Source organism: Megalobrama amblycephala, linkage group LG21, assembly GCF_018812025.1.
Source record: "Megalobrama amblycephala isolate DHTTF-2021 linkage group LG21, ASM1881202v1, whole genome shotgun sequence".
Taxonomy (NCBI): Eukaryota; Metazoa; Chordata; class Actinopteri; order Cypriniformes; family Xenocyprididae; genus Megalobrama; species Megalobrama amblycephala.
In genome coordinates, this window is record NC_063064.1 from 5113095 (window position 1) to 5134269 (window position 21175).

General features: G+C 38.1%; 1 protein-coding gene across 1 annotated transcript; it reads left to right on the forward strand.

Moving 5' to 3' along the window:
• The first annotated feature begins 1141 nt into the window (after positions 1-1141).
• Positions 1142-20739, forward strand: LOC125256986 (inter-alpha-trypsin inhibitor heavy chain H3-like). The gene is made up of 22 exons (XM_048173368.1): positions 1142-1300; positions 1493-1525; positions 2540-2563; positions 3669-3823; positions 3964-4068; positions 4151-4313; positions 4916-5026; positions 5151-5279; positions 7815-7931; positions 8026-8194; positions 9843-9968; positions 10220-10401; positions 11103-11291; positions 11810-11949; positions 12129-12286; positions 12447-12473; positions 15646-15702; positions 15800-15913; positions 17688-17889; positions 18404-18576; positions 19901-20012; positions 20098-20739. Exons 1-22 carry the CDS (start codon positions 1181-1183, stop codon positions 20234-20236), a joined length of 2745 nt encoding a protein of 914 aa, XP_048029325.1. The 5' UTR covers positions 1142-1180; the 3' UTR covers positions 20237-20739.
• The last annotated feature ends 436 nt before the right edge of the window (positions 20740-21175 follow it).

Below are 21175 nucleotides of genomic sequence, written 5' to 3' on the forward strand. Positions count from 1 at the left end.
AAAGACCAACATGATATCGCTCAATAATTCATTGAGGGGAAAAAATTGCTTGAGCAAGAATAATAGTCTACAACCCGAATTCTGGAAAAGTTGAGATGCTTTTTTAAATTTGAATAGAATGAAAACTAAAAGCCTTTCAAATCACATGAGCAAATATTTTATTCACAATAGAACATAACAAATGTTAAAATGAGAAATTTTACAATTTTATGCACAAAATGAGCTCATTTCAAATTTGATGCCTGCTACAGGCCTAAAAATAGTTGGCACGAGGCAGCAAATGGCTGAAAAAGCAAGAAATTTTGAAAAGATTTAGCTGGGAGAACATCTAGCAACTAATTAAATTAATTGATATCAGGTCTATTACATGATTAGCTATAAAAAGGATGTCTTAGATAGGCAGAGTCTCTCAGAAATAAAGATGGGCAAAGCTGTGAAAGTGATTGTGGAATACTTCCAGAAACCACTGTCGGTAAACACAATCCGCCGTGCCATCTGCAGATGCCAAATAAAGCTCTATCATGCAAAAAGGAAGCCATATGTGAATATGGTCCAGAAGCGCCGTCGTGTCCTGTGGGCAAAGTCTCATTTAAAATGGACTGTTTCAAAGTGGAAAAGTGTTCTATGGTCAGACGAGTCCAAATTTGACATTCTTGTTGGAAATCAGGCATGCAGTGTCCTCTGGGATGCATAAGTGCATATGGTATGGGCAGCTTGCATGTTTTGGAAGGCACTATGAATGCTGAAAGATATATAAAGGTTTTAGAGCATCATTAAATGAAAAATACATCAAAGACGACCACAAACTCTTCAGCAGCTGGAAACCTATATCAGGCAAGAATGGGACCAGACCTGTAACAGGCATCAAATTTGAAACAAGCTCATTTTGTGCATAAAATTGTAAAATTTCTCAGTTTAAACATTTGTTATGTTATCTATGTTCTATTAAGAATAAAATATTGGCTCATGTAATTTGAAAGTCTTTTAGTTTTCATTTTGTTCAAATTTAAAAAATGTCCCAACTTTTCCCGAATTCGGGCTGTAATACAAAAATACCAAATGATCAATACTGCACTCAATTCAAGAATTTAGGAACAAAGATCACAAATTCCCCACTCCCACTCAGCTATTTGCTCTGGTACAAAGCATACACAAGGGTTCAGAGTGTTTAAAGTCCTGAATGCGATTGAGCAGACGGTGCACCATGTATGCAGGGTGGATATTTTGTGTGTTTGTGTGCGTATGTTTTACTTCAGGGTCTTTTGAGACGCTGGTCATCACAAAGGGCACTGAGCAATGGGTAGGTCTGCTTTTGTTAACCTAATGTATGTTTTGTTGCACTAATGAAGTGCCTTATAATCATTAACACGTTAGCGATGATCAAAAACATTCTACAGTATGTCTTCAAAATCAATACAGTATCAAATATGGGAAAACAGTTCAGCCATCATAGTTTATCTGTACAGTAATGCATCCACTTATTCCCCTCTAGGACAGCGAAACCAGCATGACCAGGCTCTTAAAGGTATTGCAACGATGTTGCTACAAGACAAGTCTACTATGCCAATACATTACATACAACAGTGGTTCTCATCCAGGAGGCTGGGGCCAACTGGAAGGCCTCAGCAATCTTCATTTCAATTCATTTCATTTCATTTCAAATATATATTCAATCATGACAAGTATCAGAATTGTTTTAGTATGTTAATGGATATGGATATTTGGTCTGCTACATACATTGCTGCCGCTGCTGCTACAGAGCAAATACAGACTTGCTATTGCCAATAGACACACAGACACGCTGCTTTGAACATGTAAGATATGCTGCTGCTGCATGAATAGGCATACATAAATCCTATAGCAGATTTGGATGGAGCTGGGGCAGGTCAAGGTTTTCAGAGAAACTCTTTGGCCAGCTTACAGCAACACTAAACCAAAATGTTGAGCAAGCAATGGCTGCAGGATCAGCAGACGCTAATTAACTGGTTCTATGTAGTAAATGATGTGACTGCTAGCAGATTGCAGATTGCATGTAAAAGACCTATCAGCCTGCGCCCTCTAGAGTTTCATGACTAGATATAAAAAATAATTAAAATTTTACTGAAAAGCTAAAAACTCCAAAAATGAATCAAGATGTAAATTGAAATAATATTTTACACTATTTTTCATTTAAAAAAATCACACACACACACCAAGTTAGAATCTTATAGAAATCACAAAATGTTTAATTAATGTAAAATATCAACAATGTCAATGTCAGTTTCTGTTCAAAAACAAGCAGCACTGAGATAATTACAGCAGAAATACCAGATGAAATATCCAAGCCAATAATGAAAAGCCTTTGAGTAAAAAAGTTTGAGAACCATTGATGTGCAGTATTGATGTTACAGTATATTTCAAGAATTAGGAAGGAGCCAAATAATTCACAATGCATGATGTAGGCTGTTTTTTGTGTTTAGCTTGACTATATAAATCTTTTACAACTAGACACTGTATATTGTTGCCATACAAAATAAATTTTCCAATTGCCTCCTAACAGAAACGAAGTGTGAGCAGTGCTGAGGTGGGAACTTTTCATTATATCTCACAAAAGTTTGTCAAGATTTTGAAATGAATGTGAGAAGTTAATGAGTTATCATTACCTGATCTGACTCTTAAAAAAATACTTTTGTTGGCTAATAATACAGTTAATTTATATACATTTAAAGAATTACATTTTATAACATGGTATTTAATTAATTTATTATTTAAACATTTAAATATATTTCAGTCATTAAAGGGTTAGTTCACCCAAAAATGAAAAAATTGCTCACCCTCATGTCATTCCAAACAGACTTTTGTTCATCTTTGGAACACAAATAAAGATATTTAAATGAAATCTGAGAGATTTCTGTCCCTCCATTGACAGTCTACGCAACTACCACTTTGACGCATTCTTGAGCTTCTGTTTACCATAACTGATGTGTGAGCTGATGAATGTTTATATGTGAATAAAAGCCTAAATTAAATCTGTTCAGCTTATAAAGCGATCGTGTCTCCTCAGAAAATCTGGACTAAAACACTCAATTCATAATTGACAATATTTTTATTGACTTTCTGAAGCGTCAAAGTGGTAGTTGTGTGGACTGTCAAAGAAGGGGACAGAAATCTCTCAGTTTTATTAAAAATGTTTTCATTTGTGTTACAAAGATGAATAAAAGTCTTATGGCTATGGAACGACATGAGAGTGAGTAAATGATGATAGCATTTTCTTTTTTGGGTGAGCTAACCCTTTAATATCACTGTGTCCATGTTTCTGCATGCCATTTTACTGTGGTTATTCATAATATTTGACTTTATTTGTCATATTTTGTAGTGTAGCTGACACTGACATCAACAAGCTCAACCTTTGTCCTGAAATGACCACAGTCTAAATAAATAGACATAATCGCGGTTGCAACATGTGTTTGCAGTTCTGTGATTTGTGGAGTTCAGCTAAATTTTGGAAAGGTTTTTTAAAAAGGGACTCCTTAAACTTTTCAGAAATAAAATACTTTTGTTGCAAAAAGAAGTTTAAATATCAGTTGCCAAGCAATGTACAGGAAAGATAAGTGACAGTGTTGAAATGACAAAGTATATCACTCTTTCTTTTAATGCGTTTTTATTCTTCGTATTTATATTCTTTTCAGATAGAGATACAGAGCGTGAAGGTGGACTGTAAGGTGACATCACGTTTCGCCCACACTGTCATGACCACGAAAGCTCTCAATAAGGCCAACATCTCAAAGGAAGTGTCTTTTGAGGTGGAGTTACCAAAGACCTCCTTCATCACCAACTTCAGCATGTCAGTCTTTTCCCATTTTATTTAGTTAAAAATCCGAGCAACTCAGAATGAGCCAAAAGATCTAATACATTTCGGTTTTATATATGTTTGCATTTTGAAAAATTATTGCTACATTATTGCTATAATTTTGGGATTTTCAGGGAGATTGATGGCAAGACATATACAGGTGTGGTGAAGGAAAAAGAGAAGGCCAAGCAGCAGTATGAGAAGGCTGTGTCATCTGGTCAGACTGCTGGTTTAGTCAAGTGAGAAGACGAAAACAGAAAGTCAATCTGAACTTGCTTGTTGCTCACATAATTCTAACTAACTGGTGTTCTGGTATTGCAGGGCTTCGGGTAGAAAAATGGAGAAGTTTTCTGTTTCGGTGAACGTCGCAGCAGACAGCAGTGTCATATTTATTCTCACCCATGAGGAACTTCTTCAGCGAAAGTTTGGCAAATATGAGCTCATGATCAGAGTCAAACCCAAACAGCTGGTCCAGCACTTTGAGGTTCATTATTAACTAACTGCAGCAGATTTTAAAACAGCCATATAGTATACTTTTAAAAAATTACTTAGTCAGTAAGTGAACTGGTGGTATTTTAAAAGTAAAAATGTAAACTTAAAATCTTGATGTTGAAAAACTTTGAAAAATGTTGAATGTCCATTGCCATGTTACTTGGCATTTACCTGCCTACAAATATGATTACGTAGATCTATTATGCATGGTATTGTCTTCCAATCTAACAATCAAAAACATCTTATAATGAACAATTTTACAGCATTTATTAGCTTTTGTTAATGTTAGGTAATAAAAATGATCATGTTAGTTCACAGTTAACTAATGTTAACAAATACAACTTTTGATTTTAAAAATGTATTAGTAAATGCTGAGATTTACATTAAGATTAATAAATGATTGTCCGTTGTTAGTTCATGTTAACAAATGTAGTTAACTAGAGTTACAAATGAAACTTTACTGTAAAATGTTACCACAATTTTAGTAGTAATATTTCCTCTCTTAATATGAACACCTTGCATTTGACTGTATTCAGTATGTAATTAATTAAATGCAAAAATAAATGAGTAATCAGTCCTGTCTCTCATTCACAGATTGTGGCAGATATCTATGAGCCTCAGGGAATTGCATTTGTGGACGCCTATGGTACATTCATGACCAACGAGCTGCTCCCTCTAGTGGAGAAAACTGTAACTGATAAGAAGGTGACTATTCAAAGATTTTCAATGGATGGATGCCACACTAATAAAATAATACTAAAAGAATCTCTATTAGACAATAATAATGGTAGTAATAATAATAATGATATCAATTTTAATCTTTGTTCAGGCCCATGTGTCTTTCTCTCCAACACTGGATCAACAGAGGAAATGCTCCGAGTGCGACGGCACACTCATTGATGGAGATTTCTTCATTAAGTATGATGTCAACCGTCCTCATGACATTGGTGACATTCAGGTCAGATATCTTTTTTCAAGACATGCATGAAAAAAAGTCAAAATGACAAATGACAATAACATCAAACAGTTAACACGCATGCTCTCATACAGTTAAGGTGTAGTAAGCGATTTCTGAGAAACAGGGCTCAAAAATTAACTTTTCTACTTGGTAGCACTGGTGCTCCCAACTTCAAAACGTTAGGAGCACCAGCAAAAATGTAGGAGCACTCACCAAAAATTAAGGAGCACAACAACAACGGTTTATATATTAAATAAATTAACAGAAAATTTCAAATTCAGCTTTGCCAGTCCTGTCATTTCTTGTGCTTAGCACTCTCCCCATATTTATTCAAGCTCTCATACCTTAAAATGTGTAGATTCAGTGGCGAACGCAGTGTTACCTGCAAACTCTGTCCCACAGGCTTTACAGTGAATTATACTGTATGTAGGCATTAGGGCTTTGTAAAAATATCGATTTCTCGATTTTAATCGATTCTTATTTTTACGAGGCAATATCGATTCTTCAATCCCAAGAATCATTAGTCTAGTCTGTTTTCAGTTGATGAATGAACAGAACATGTAGCGCACCTCCCATCCAATAAATCACAATAATCTTTATGCTTGCTTTTATATGAAGCAAAGTCTCAGATTTCAAATCACGTCCATCTTATTATGAAATTCAAAAAAATAAATACCGTTTTGGCACTGTTAAATGTGGCGTGACAGATCGCTGTAGTGCCTCAGTTAAAGAGAAGCGGCAGCACAAGCGCATGTGAACATCCTCTCCTCCACTTTAATACCAGTTACAGCGTGAAATAAACATGAATAAACATCTGAAGGTATGTTGAAAGATACAGTACAACTTACCGAAATCCATATCATGTCTCGTGTAATAGCTCAATCAGTGTTTCAATCGTGGAAAGACGTCAATAAAACAGCTTGTAAACATGTCAGGTGAAATGTCACGTAACGTCACATTTACCTCAGAACAAATATATTCAGTGACCATTCAGAGAGAAGCATTCTGATAAATATATGCACCGTTACATATTCATTATAATTTTAAATGTTCTATTTAAAGCCACTTTAGCCACTATTTAAATGTTTATATTTAAAAAAAAAACGAATTGGAGTTGAAATATGATTATGTAATTCTAAACTTTATTTATTATAAATAAAACATAATTTAGTGTAATTTAAGTGTTTATACTAAAATTTTAACCTTCAATATTATAGTAGCCTAATGTAGTACCAACTTTGCCAACAAAAATTTGTCATGTACTGTATCTGATATACATCCAAAATAATCGATATTGAATTGAACCGAAATCGGAATCGAATCGAATCGCAAGCATGTGAATAGAAATCGAATCAAATCGTGAAAATTGTGTCAATACCCAGCCCTAATAGGTATTACATTCAGCCATTTTCATAGCGGAGCCACTCGAAGACTTTCAGCCACACTCTCTAAAAACTATAAGTAAAACTATAATTTTCCGCTGGTAGATCCACATTCACCACATGATCGCCATCACCAACTCCAGAAGTATCATCTGTAACTTTACACTGCTACAAAAGAAATCTCTCAGTGTTCTTTTCATCTTCTCTCTTCAGCTCCTTACATTTTGTGCAGTAGTTCTCTCCCCGTCATGTGACAACAGAGCGCAGTGAAAGCAATGATTGACAGCTAATATTAACCAATCGAAAATCTGAATTAAAGTTAAGAATGTAAAGATGAAGTTTAATTGGTTATGTAACATTGGATAGAACGGTGGATCGGTCACTGTATGAACGTTTTGTAGAGAAATGAAAACAAGTTGCACCACAACAATCATTTGCTTCCAAATATATTTTGAAGTTGCACAGATAAAATTTTAAGCCTTGAGAAACACTGTTGATATTTGAAATCAACCCAAACACACCCCTCCCTTCATTCCTCCCCCAAAGTGCACAAACACGCAATGCAAGAGTTGATGTTTCTTTAGCTGAAGCGAAGCAAAACAATGCTTCACAAAAAATAAAGTGAAGATGACGAATGAACAACAAGGAAGAACAAAAAATGAACATACAGTAGCCTACACTAGTATATACAAGCTAGAGATGACACAAAAAATGACACTTAAAACTGTCCTGTTACTACAGCTAACAACAGCATCTTGGTTCTGTGAAACACAGCAAAACCATTGTTACTCACAAACGGAACAGAAACAATGCAACCTCAGCGTCTGGAAAGCTTTTCTAACATTAACACGTGTCCTAAAGCTCTTACCTGATCATAACCCTTCTTTATCAAGTGATATTCCTCTGACCTCTTGCTCTCTCTCTCTACCCAAATTATGAGTGCTTACACCCCCTACTGCTGCTTGGCTACAAGTGTGTTGTGGCACTCGGTCCGATTGACTTTCAAGAGCATTTCTCAGAAATTGCTTACTGCACCTTTAAAGTTTGAATCCTGATCATGTCATTAGTCCATTCTCCCTTCCATTTCCTTTACTCGTTGTACTTTTCTTATAAATAAAATTGGCCATATATATAATAAATGTATCATCTACAGATTGTGAATGGATACTTTGTGCATTTTTTTGCACCAGCCAGTCTTCCAAGAGTACCAAAGATGGTTGTTTTTGTGATAGACAACAGCTACTCTATGGTGGGAAATAAAATGAGTCAGGTGAGCTGATGTCAGGTAAATGAGAAAAAGCTGTTTTCAATAGATTGTCAGTACTTGGGACAGTTAATTTGTCTGTGTTTGTTGCCGGAACAAGACCAAAGAGGCCCTAGTGACCATTCTGGGTGAACTCCCAGAGGACGACTACTTTGCGATCATCGTCTTTTCATCCACTTTCGTTGTATGGCGGCCACATTTAAGTAAAGCAACAAAGGAAAATGTGAATGCAGCCCAGGAATACGTCAAAACAATTGAAGTTATTGGTAGTAAGTAATATGAACTATACATGAAATTAAAATAATCACTGAACAAATTATAAACATGATTAACTGGGTGCAAACCAAAACATTAAATAAAGCACAACAGTACAATGGACAATGACTAGGAAGGAGCCCTTTGAGGTTTAAAAGCAGAAATTTAAGCTTTTATTTGTTAAAGCACATTAATTCTTCCTTTATAAATATGCTAAATGAATTGTAAAGGGGTGGAACTACTGTTTTAGGCAGATTACTTTAATAATTTGTCACCAATGTGGTTTATGTATTATGTAATTCATGTACATTCTCAATAATATACAGAGCTTTACTCATATTGAACCTGGATTATTGCTTTAATTTTGCTCTTCCATGTCATATTAACTTGTGGGAATGTCGATATATATGATGTGATGATACAGAATTTCATAATATTTATTTAAATTGGTGAAAGAATTCCTAAAGTTGTCAATGCACTGAGAACAGCAAAACTCACTCAATGAAGTTTACCTTACATTAAAGGATATTTCACTGTTGGCAAAATGGGCTTTCAATAAAACTTGGCTGCCTATGCAGTAGAAAAAAAATTAAATTTGTGCTACCTGACTAGAGAAAAAGAAAAAAGGGTGTTGTCTTCACTTTTTGCCAAATAGGTAGAAAAACTTCAACACCCATATTGCACTGGGCATGTTGCCATCCAAGGCCACTCCCACCAGTCTGCTATAGATAAGCTTGACCAGAGTCAAATACCGCCTTGCTTTAGTAGGAAATACTTCTTAGCAAACTTTTAGTCATAATGGTGTTGACTTGCATTGTTTCCAAGTGCAAGAATTTAAAGAGTAAACATTTAGCAGGAGTGAGTTACTTTCAGTTTCCACTTTCCAGTGAAGGATCCAGTGAGTTGTAGGTAGTGGCTAAAGCCTGCAAAGTATCGTAAATACGGAGAGAACTCCGCAATGAACAATCTGAAAAACCTGTTTATAGTCAACATTTCAAACTGGATAACAACAAACACAGTGTTTTCCCCTCCAACCGGAAAAACTAAAACTAAAAAGTAACTAACTTTTAATCAGTTCTGCGAAACCCCTCAAAGCAAAACAGTCGCTGCTGCCATAGTGTTCCATTTTTATCATAATGCTGTTTAAAGAGTAGACAAAGCAAAACATGATACAATTTTCAATGATAAACCTACCCTTACAATGTTCTGTTAATAACCCTCTGTTGATCCGACTGTCCATGGGCAGGGATACAAAAATGTGGAAGTATAATCTGTAGTTTTCACAGAAGCCAAAAATCCGCCAGATGATGCGTTTTGTGTCATCCAGCGGACTTTTACTGACAAATAAAAATGAATTTCTCGGTCCAGATAATGCGGAGAACGAGTAAACATTGTTCATTTACATACTGACACTGTAACAATGCTAAGCGGGTTGAAAATCTGCAGCTAAAAAGTGCTAGTCATTTTTTAGACCTGCAAACGCAAACATCCACACTGAAAATCTAGGTCTCAGTGTAAAAAAGATAAAAACGTTAGTTCCAGATTTAAAGTTATGACATAAAATAAAAATACACTTAATATTTTAAAAACAGAATATAGTTTGCACCCTTTCCACATCACTAAAAAGATGTGTGAGATTAGTACCTTTTGTTTTTGTCTCAGGTACAGAATTGCATAATGCTGTCATTCATGGTGTGGAGATGCTGTATGAAGAACAGCGTAATGGGACAGCCCCAAAGAATATGGTACTGATGATAATTTTGCTGACTGATGGGGCACCAAACCAGTGTATGTATGCAAATGCCATCAACCATTCACTATTTCCATGATTTTCCTTGAGGAACAACACTGACTAAGAGTACCCCTTAAGAAACATACAGTAAACAGCCCTAGTGTCATTTCTATTATCTATTCTGAGAACAACTCAAAAAAGCACGGCTCAAGAGCAGAATAGATTAACCAATCAGTTATTTGTAGTTGCTGTCATTTTTGTCACTTGTGATGGTAAATTTTATTCATAAATTATACTCATTTTTTAGGGCCAAGAGGTCTTCCTGAGATCCAAGAGAGCATTCGTAATGCAATTAATGGGACTATCACCCTGTTCAGTTTGGCCTTCGGTAACGATGCAGACTATGGATTTTTGGATACTTTGAGCAAGCAGAACAACGGCATAGTTCGCAGGATTTATGAGGACTCAGATGCTCCGCTTCAGCTAAAGGTATCAAAACTGAGGTCTTTGCAAAATATTGATTCTTTTTAAATGATTAAAGTATTTTTTTTTTCATTTAATAGCTATCTTCATTCAAACAATCTCATAAATCGCTTTAAGAATGATAGAGTCCTAAAAACGTAAATAACGTCTTTCACACATTAGCAATACTTTCAGTTATGGAATATTTTAATATATTACCATTATTATTATTATTATTATTATTATTAGTAGTAGTAGTAGTAGTAGTAGTAGTAGTAGTAGTAATAATAATAATAAATATGTTAATAAAAAATTTACATCAGTTTTGCACAAGAAATTTAACTTTTATGTTGATTATTATTATATCTGCTAAATAAATAGTATTTGAACTGCATATTTTGGACCATGTCGTTATTTTGACATCTAATTATTTGTTTAACTAATTATTGTATTTTAATTAATTTGTAATTATTTTTGTAATATACCAACTTAAAGGTTTCTTGAATAATTAACAGAATAGCAGATGATTTTAAAAAGTAAAATGAACATTATAACTAAAATATACCTATTAACTGAAATCTAATCAAAACCTTAGTATGAAATGTGCATCAATACCCAACCCTAGTAACAATATATTGTAATTGTAATTATACTTTAAATGTTGATTACTAGTAATGCTGACTTTCGAGAAAATACTACTAATGGTTTGCTAATGATTTGCTACCCAGGGATTTTATGAAGAAGTGTCAAGTCCTCTACTTTCAGAGGTGAATTTTCACTATCCGGACAACACTGTCAACTCATTGACAAGAAGCCATTTTAAACAGCTATTCAACGGCTCAGAGATCATGGTCGCTGGCCGACTTAATGACTTAAATGACATTAACGACTTTGCAATTGAAGTGTCCGCACAAGGGGTGAGTAAATAATCTATAGTTCCAATCACACATATACATAGTCCATAGCTTCAGTACTTTCTAAAAACTGTATAAATCTGTTATAAATGTGGACATTGGTTGTTGAATGTATATGAGCTTAAAAGCATAATATCTCCTTGCAAGTGTGGAAAAAATGCCTTTCTGATGCAGATAATTAAGGGGGAGTGTGTAATTTCTGTGCCTCTAGCAAAACCATCTCAAATGGGTTTTGAGAACACTACCCCTGTCAGCCATTGGTTGGACAAACAGATAGCTCCGCTCCAAACTCACATCACTGGTTGAGCCATTGTTGCTATGTCAGGCTTACTTAAAGTTGCTGCTGCATATTAAGCTGGATAGGAGAAAGTATTTTTAACAACTGAAAAAAAATTGCACACATTACCAATGAATCCAAAGATTGTAGCCACATTAATATCTATTATCTTAGTGAACATACATCATTTTCAGTGGTTGAGCTAGTTTGGAGGACTAATCCTGCTTTGTATGTTTTGCAACAGTTTGAAAATAATTTTGAGTTGAAAGGTCAGGCGAATGCTCAGAAGTGGGATACCATATTTCCTGATGAAGAGTATATCTTTGGGGACTTCACTGAGCGTCTCTGGGCATATCTGACCATCCAGGAGCTTCTGGATAAGAAGTCAGTTTGAGAAAACAAGTCCTCTTACATAGCTAACCCAATGTGACCTAAAATGACTAGTATAAATGTAATTTGACAGAATTATTTTCACTGATTTTAATTGGGTCTTACTTCATTCATTAATCTTTTAACGAAAAGATTTGAATCAAATCCAATAATACAAAAATATTTTCTAACAGAGACAAAGGTACACCAGAGGAGAAAGGAAATGCCACTGCTGATGCTTTGAGCCTTTCATTAAAGTACAACTTTGTTACACCGCTTACCTCCATGGTTGTCACTAAACCTGAAGATGAGGCCAAAAACGACACGTTCATTGTAGACAAGCTGACTGAAGGTATTACTAAACTGTCAAATAGCAAACAGAAGTTTGCAAAAAGTCATGGAAATGGTACATAAATCTCAGAGGAGAAGGCCATACATTTAAATACAAACTTGTTCCAGTGTTCTCGATGATTTTGTTAATATGACACTTTTTTCTCAACACTGATTCACAGAGGAACGAGGAAAAGCTGCAAGATATGGTAAGCCATTACACAAGAACTTATTAAATCTGGTTAAGACTGACATCACTATCACAGTTTCCGCTCCTTTCGATACCTAACCACAATTACAGTGCAGCTGTACAACCGAAAAATCATGATCCTATCTCCATAGCGAAATCTATTATTAATGATCCAGTGATTAATTTTTAATGAATAATTAAAATATTGGTGCCTGGGACTGTCAGGTCTCGGGTCTGATCACCTGTCTTTGGGCTCGTGTTTTGTGTTTTGGTGCGTGGCTTTGTTTTGACAGCTCGCCACGTGCTTGTGTCTCTGCCCTTACCTGTTCCTGCTCGTTAGCTCATCTCTCTCACCTGGTTCTTGTTCTCATTATTATTCCCTTTATAGCCCCTCGTGTGTCTCTGTCCTTTGTCAGACTGTTATGGTTTCTACCGCTATTCTGACTGCCTGTGTCCGTATCAGTACGCTTGTCTTGTCTTGTCTCTTCTTGTCTCGTTCAGTCTCCAGTGCTCGTGGCTGCAAGTTGTCTCGCCATTCTACTGCGCTCACTGTGGACTCAATCATCACTTGCATTCGGCGGCGGTTGTCTGGATTTGTGAGCAGCCTTCCCGTTTGTGCCGATTGCCGCGGCTTTTCCTGACCCACAAACTGTTTTTCTGACGCTTCAGTTATTTTCTGTTCAATAAACTTTCTGTTTGCACCCGCATCTGAATCCTGCCTATTTACCTGACAGAACAGTCTGACCAACGATGGATTCAGCGGGATCCGACACGCTCCGTTCTGCTCTCGTTCAGCAAGGGGTTTTGCTGGGCCAGCACTCCAGCCAGATCAACACTACTGCTCAGGAAGTGGACGCGCTGAATGCCCGAGTCACGGAGCTCCTTTCACGGGTAGATGAGCTTCAGCAAGAGGCGGCTAACCAGGCGCCCGCTCCTCGCGCAGTTATTCCTCCTGAACCCGAACCACACGCCAATAATCCACCAATCTATGACGGCGATCCGAAGTCCTGTCAAGCATTCCTCTCTCAGTGCGCTCTGGTGTTCGCTTTACAACCTCGACGCTATACGCCACAGAAGAGGCAAAAGTGGCGTATGTCATCACTCTTCTCTCCAGTCGCGCCCGCGAATGGGGAGTGGCCGTTTGGAATTCTCGTGCTCTCTGCTGTGCTTCTTTTGAGGATTTTCGTCAAGAGATGACGAAGTTATTCGACCATTCAGCACAGGGAGATGAGGCGGCGGCTCAGTTGTCTGGTCTGACTCAGAAGAGGAGTTCAGTGACTGATTATGCGATACAGTTCCAAGCTTTGGCGGCTGCTTGTGCTTGGAATGAGGGCGCGTTGCGTGCTCGTTTTCTTGATGGACTGGATCATGCCATTGCCGACGAACTGGCTGCTTTGGATCTGCCTCGGGGATTGGATGACATAATTAATCTCGTGCTCCGTGTTGAGGGGTGTCTCAATCGCACATCGCCCTTGACTTTGTTTCTGGGCTTCTTCCCTCGAAGGGGAACACGGTCATTCTCACGGTGGTGGATCGTTTCTCCAAAGCGGCCCATTTCATTCCCCTCCCTAAATTGCCCTCCGCCCGGGAGACCGCTCAGCTGATGGTGGATCACGTCTTCTGTCTCCATGGTTTGCCGGTTTATGTGGTTTCTGATAGGGGTCCTCAGTTCGCCTCCCGGTTTTGGAAGGAATTTTGTAGACAGATCGGGGCCTCTGCGAGTCTTGTCTTCTGGTTTTCACCCTCAGACCAATGGGCAATGTGAGCGGGCCAACCAGGATCTGGAAAGAATGCTCCGCTGTCTGACATCCAATAACCCAAGTTCCTGGTGCCAACAGCTCTCTTGGATTGAGTACGCCCGTAACTTCCTTCCGATGGCGGCTTCAGGTATGTCCCCCTTTGAGTGTTCTGTGGGTTATAAGCCTCCTCTGTTTCCATCACAGGAACCCGATGCTGCGGTCCCATCTGCCCTGGCTTTCGTCCAGTGTTGCTGTCGCACCTGGAGAAAGGTCAGGGGGGTTTTGGCCCAGACCTCTAGACGAACCAAAGCAGCAGTCGATCGCCGCCGGTCCTCTCCTCCTACCTATGTGTGTGGTCAAAGGGTATGGCTCTCTACCAAGGGTATGGCTCTCCGGGCGCCCTCTCGTAAGCTGGCACCCAGATTCATTGGTCCATACCGTGTCACCAAGGTGGTTAATCCAGTGGCGGTCAGGCTCAAGCTTCCCCCTGCTCTTGGTCGGGTTCACCCTGTGTTTCATGTTTCCAGGGTTAAACCTGTGTTTTCCTCTCCCATCAATCCTGCTGGCGATCGTCCAATCCCCCCACCCCCTCGTCTTGTGGATGGCTCTCCCACCTATATGGTTAGAAGGATACTCGATGAGCGGCGCCGCGGTAGAGGGTTTCAGTATCTCGTGGACTGGGAGGGCTATGGTCCAGAGGAGAGGTGCTGGGTGCCATCCCGGGACATTTTGGACCGCTCGTTGATCGAGGACTTCCGTCGGGGACGAGGTGAACCTCCTCCGGGGGCGCCTGGTGGCTCTCCAGGGAGGGGGGGTACTGTCAGGTCTCGGGTCTGATCACCTGTGTTTGGGCTTGTGTTTTGTGTTTTGGTGTGTGGCTTTGTTTTGACAGTTCGCCACGTGCTTGTGTCTCTGCCCTTACCTGTTCCTGCTCGTTAGCTCATCTCTCTCACCTGGTTCTTGTTCTCCTCATTATTATTTCCTTTATAGCCCCTCGTGTGTCTCTGTCCTTTGTCAGACTGTTATGGTTTCTACCGCTATTCTGACTGCCTGTGTCCGTATCAGTACGCTTGTCTTGCCTTGTCTCTTCTTGTCTCGTTCAGGCACCAGTGCTCATGGCTGCAAGTTGTCTCGCCATTCTACTGCGCTCACTGTGGACTCAATCATCACTCGCATTCGGCGGCGGTTGTATGGATTTGTGAGCAGCCTTTCCGTTTGTGCCGATTGCTGCAGTCGCGACTTTTCCTGACCCACAAACTGTTTTTCTGACGCTTCAGTTATTTTCTGTTCAATAAACTTTCTGTTTGCACCCGCATCTGAATCTTGCCTATTTACCTGACAGAGACACTGTGAGCATGGAGACTGTAGTGTGCTAACGCACTTTCTTTTATATTTGACATTATGTGAAACCAAGTGAACTATTTTGATGCATTTATTTTATCTTATTTGCAGGTTACTCAGCAATACCGGCCAGCTACTCCCATAAGAGCTATGCACCTACATATTATGGTAAATGTAATAAACATGCACTGGCCATGTGAAATGTAGGTAAGGATTCATAAGTCACATTAGCTGTGTTATTCTTACAATTTCTCAAATGTAACAGTTGATGGAGATCCACACTTCATTATTGAGCTGCCAGACCAGAATGATGCTCTGTGCTTCAACATTGATGACAAACCTGGAACCATTTTCAACCTGGTTAGAGACCCACTTACAGGTGAGAACAACTTGCTATGTTAGCAGAAATGTGCATTAACATTCCACAAGACATAGTTCACAAGAACACAGGTTTTCTAAATCGTTCCCCCTCCTGGCATTATCGATTCATATAAAATCTAACAGGTGTATACTATTGAACATTTTTATTAGAATTGTGACTCTCCCAAGCAGTCAGCTTTGCAAGCTCCATTCTTCAGCAAAATGGTGACAACAAAAACTCCAACATAACAGAAACTCTTCTAATTATCCAGCATAACAGTACATTATACACTAACACGACTTTCCTTTTACTCTAATCAAGTAACCCATGCAAAGCATGTTGGGACTGATTCATGTAGGTTTTTTGTGAGTGTGTGTCTTGCCCTCACTCCGTTTAAAACCGCTAGCAGAGTGTTATATATTTTGTTGACTAGTGTACTTACATTATCCCAGATGTTTCCAACAATGTTTATATCCAGAGAAATCAGCTATTTTAACCAGTGTAACATCCCTTCTCATTGCGTCGCCTGTCAATGACATCATATCCGTGTTACCCTCGATTTCCAGTTTTACTTCCATAGAAACCATGGAAAAACCAAAGACGCTTTAATATATTGTGTTTTATTAGAAAGGTGAGCAACTGTTTGGATACCTTTATCGGCAGAAAACTAATCATTGTTATATATAGTTCAACACGGTTAGTCTTATTGTTTGAATTTCTTGTTTTCGTTATTTACCGCGAGTCACATGTTTGTTCCATGCATCAAGTGGCTAACAGTATAATCAGAATGAGCTTCATTTATAGTAACAGTAATACAACATTTTCTCCACCATATGTTTTAAAAAGATTTGCATGCCGTTTAGCAACACAAGTCATCCAGGTTTTATTAATATGATATTCTAAAATCAATCTAGCTTATTGCAGTGTGCAACAAGTGTCTCATACCAGCCACCGAGTGAAACACACTCAAATATTTTTAGCATGATTGTTTTGACCAGTTAACATCACTGTGTTACCCCACAATTTTAATTTGCCAAATAAACTGTATGAGTAACCTGTATGAGAAGTAATTCAGCACTCACGGCTGTTTCATTAGAATGAAATAGAATAATGTGAATTTATGACACAAAATACATCAGTAATACCCTCTTCATCAGTAATACCCCCTGTGACTTTTTAAAAGCTTTTACTTGTTAAACTCACAACTTTGCCGCGAAATCTAGTGAGAAGCGTTCAAATTTGGTAATGAATACTCTGTTATAAACCACAGATGTCAGAGAATGAATTTCAAGCACTTTTCAAGGATTTGCACACGCTTCACTCTTTTTCTAGCACTTCAAAGCTCTACATATTGTCCAATTTAAATGTTATTTTTAATGTAATTATCAAAAACATTATTTGTTCATCATTCAAAGATTGTCTTCTTTTGTAAAACTAAAATTTGGTGGCAAACACTTGATGGCAAACACTTTTATTTAAAAAATAAATAAATAATGAAATTACCATTATAGCCAGTAGATGGTGGCAGATGAGCACTTACTGCACTTCCATCAACATTAGGCTAGGGCAAACAAAGCACACAAATTTGTATTAAAATCTTTATTTTTTGACGTTATATGAAATTTCAAAAAGTTTACAGGCTTTTGGACAATAAATCAGAGGCTTGAGCTCCCCAAAGTAGCTACTCACCAATGATAGTTTACAAGAAGACAATACGTCTGTTGTTATCTTCTGAGCTATTTTGAAGTTGAACATTTTAGTGTTTTTTATTTGGTTCCTTGGTGCTCTACAGGTATTGTGGTCAATGGCCAAACCATTGGCGATAAGAAGGTCATCCCTGGGGAAAAAGTAAACACCTATTTTGGGCGCTTTGGAATCGTTCACAAGAAGTTTGGTATCAGATTGATGGTGAGCACAAAAGAGATCTCAGTATCTGATGAGGGAAGACAAGCAAAATTCTTCTGGACTGATACTGCCACGGTTAAAGGGCCCAAGTAAGATGCAGGATCTTCAATGCTTCTCAATCGAAAGGCTGCATCCTAGTAAGGCTGCGTATCTCGGCTGTCATCAAGCTCAGTCAAAGAATGTGAAGGACCCTTAGAAGGCAGCCTTAGTTTTGCATCCTTCATTCAGCTCATTTTTGAAGGATGCATCAAATGTATCATTCACATACTTAAATCACGCACAATCCTTTGCACACATATTTTAATAGTATTTTCGTGCCATGCCTGTGGGGGGCAGGAACATGTGTGGTGTAGCCATGCGGACTTACTTGACCATCTCATTCTAGTGTTTAATGCGGAGGAGGATTCTAGTCTACAAGTCTCCAAAGGACTGGACTAGGAAGGACACAGCCTCACTAGGATACATCCTTCCGTTTGAGAAGCACACATCATCTTTTCACTTCATTCATGTCAAGTCATTGTGAGCTAACTAAAATGTCTACTCTTCAAAAGGAGTTGGAGAAAGACTAATCCTCCTGACACAACTTTGTCTTTCTTTCTCCAGCATGGATCTGCAGGTGATCAAAGATCGCAGTTTAACAGTGACTTTGAGGAACTCAGTCAAGTTTCTTATTATTCTGCACAAAGTCTGGCAGAAGCACCCGTATCATCAAGACTACCTCGGGTTCTACACCTTGGACAGTCACCTCTTTTCAAGCAATGTCCACGGCCTGCTTGGTAAAACATCTAAAGAACTTACTATATACTTACTAATATAGAAAGAAAGAAAGAAAGAAATAAAAGATAAGGCACTAACAATGGAAGTGGAAGATTTTGGAAGATTTAAATATATTGTGTCACAATATATCGCAATACAAAAATGGAATGAACATAGTGACGAAACGCGCTCTGTAGAGCAGTTTGTTCGTTTAGGGTTACTGTAGAAACATGCCAGCACAAAATGACAACTTGACATGGAGGGGACCCGTGGTGTATGGTGTATACCTTATTCTAAGGTAATAAATACATAATGGTACGTTATGTAAGGTCTTTATACACCACTCAAAACATATTAGGGGTGCAATGGTTCAGATTACTCACGGTTCAGTTTGTATCACGGTTTTAGGCTCACGGTTTCGGTACGGTTCGGTATGTGCTATGTTCAAGTAAAAAATTACTACTGTCAAATAAAAATAAAGAAAATAAGAACAATCAAACGGCACAAATAAATACAGTAAAGCAAAGATACAAATAAGTAAAGCTTTTCAGGTTTTCATGTATCCAGTTTTCAGGTATAGAAATTGAATAAAGTAGCTAATCAAATGTAAAACAACATTGCATGTAATCTTCACTGTATAAATCAAATAAAGATCAATCATTATTAATTATTAAGTTACTATTCAGTCATGAGCAATGAGTGATTTCCTTGTCTTTTGTTGTTTGATTAACATTAAAAAACACATTCAGACAGCAGGAATATTAGGTTTCTGTCACTTTAAGATATAATGCATGGATACAGTACACTGATACTGAACACATGTGTTCTTTCTCGAGCGTTTAAGTTCACATAAGACATAACTGACTATACTTGCTGGGATACTCGCCAAGAATGGCATGTAGACATAATTTTGTGTGAATTTGTCCATTCAAGAACAAGACTTGAAAGAGACCTCAATATTTGCGCGCTGTACACATGCTTCCACGTACTTTGGATGAGAGCTCAAATCTACTTGCGCAAGTTCTCTCTCGTGCCTTGCACTCGATGTTTAAATTGGCAAGGCTTAATGAGTTTAGTTTAAACGCAGATAGCAACGTGTGCTGTTCAGGTCTCACCTGCGCTTGTGCGCTATCAACACCCGGTAATGACGGTATAAATGACTGGTCATAGAGCATACGGCATTCGCATTGAATACGACACTCGCATTGGTAACCAACATTATTCCACAAATGCTGTCAACTTAGCTTATCTTCTACTAAGTCCGAAACATACCTTTCTATAGTGCATTATCAAGCAACACAGTCTGTGACAGCTGCACTCTGATCTGTGTTCACGACTCTTTAGGTCAGTTCTACCATGGATTGGAGTTTGAAGTGAGTGAACCGTTTCCAGGAAAGGATCCAAACAAATCAGATGCCATCATGTTTGTGAAGGGACGAGAGCTTGTAGTTACCAGGTGAATTTAAGACACTGTACAGTTTCCACATGCATTGAACATGGAAGGGTCGATGTTATTACACTGCATTATTCTGTGTCAACAGGGGTTGGCAGAGAGATTTCAGACAAGATGTAAAGAACGGAGAACAAGTGCCCTGTTGGTTCATTCACAGTAACGGCACCGGACTGCTTGATGGAGTTCACTCAGACTATATCGTCTCTGGCCTCTTCAAGACAATCTAACAATGAGCCTCCAAACCAGACAAAACGATGATTAACAACCGTTACCAAACAGATGATTTAAGAGCTCAAAAATGTCATCATCAAAATTATCAGGCCATCAGCCTTTAAATGTAACGTTAACAGATAATTTGTACTTGAAACTTGTGTTTCAAAATATTGATTTTTCAATATATATCTGTAACGAAATATTTGAAATACTCATTTTTGATACACTAATACTGCCAGGTGAGCTTTCTCACTCTTTCTTCTCTCAGACAGCAAGTTGATACACACTGCAGTGTGTGTATTTTAAAGGACAAGTTTGCCGATTTTTTTGTAGCAAAATCCATCTCTGCATGTGCTGTGAGTTTAACAAGAGTTTGGGATATTTCACTTTTCTATTTTCACTTTGGCATTATTTCCAATATTTTGTGTTGATTTGTATTGTATCGAAGTTAGAAATTCCAGTATCATGACAACACTGAAATATGTGTAAATTAGAAAATAAAAGATTGAAATGTAAACACGTGTGAAATTTACTGTACATTAAAGTGCCCCTATTATGCTTTTTTGAATATTACCTTTTATGCAGTATGTAATACAGCAATGTAAAAGTTCTGCAAAGTTTCAAATATCAAAGTGTACATGACAAATAAAGTTAATGTCTCCTAAAAGAAAAAAATCAAATCTAAACTAGAAAAAGTATTCCCTACGCTGTTTACGTTGTAGACGCAGTGCAGCGCTTCCAGGTTCTACGTCAGAATGCCGATTCATTATTGGCCGGCTCCTGCGCCAGCATCACATGCATGCGTTGAGGTGCTCATGTGAACAGTGTCGGCCAATAATGAGCGGGCATTCTGACGTACAACATGGAAGCGCTTCAATGCATCTACAACTAGGGTTGGGTACTGAACTCTGTACTTTTAAGGGCACCGTCCGAATTATGTCGGTACTACCGAG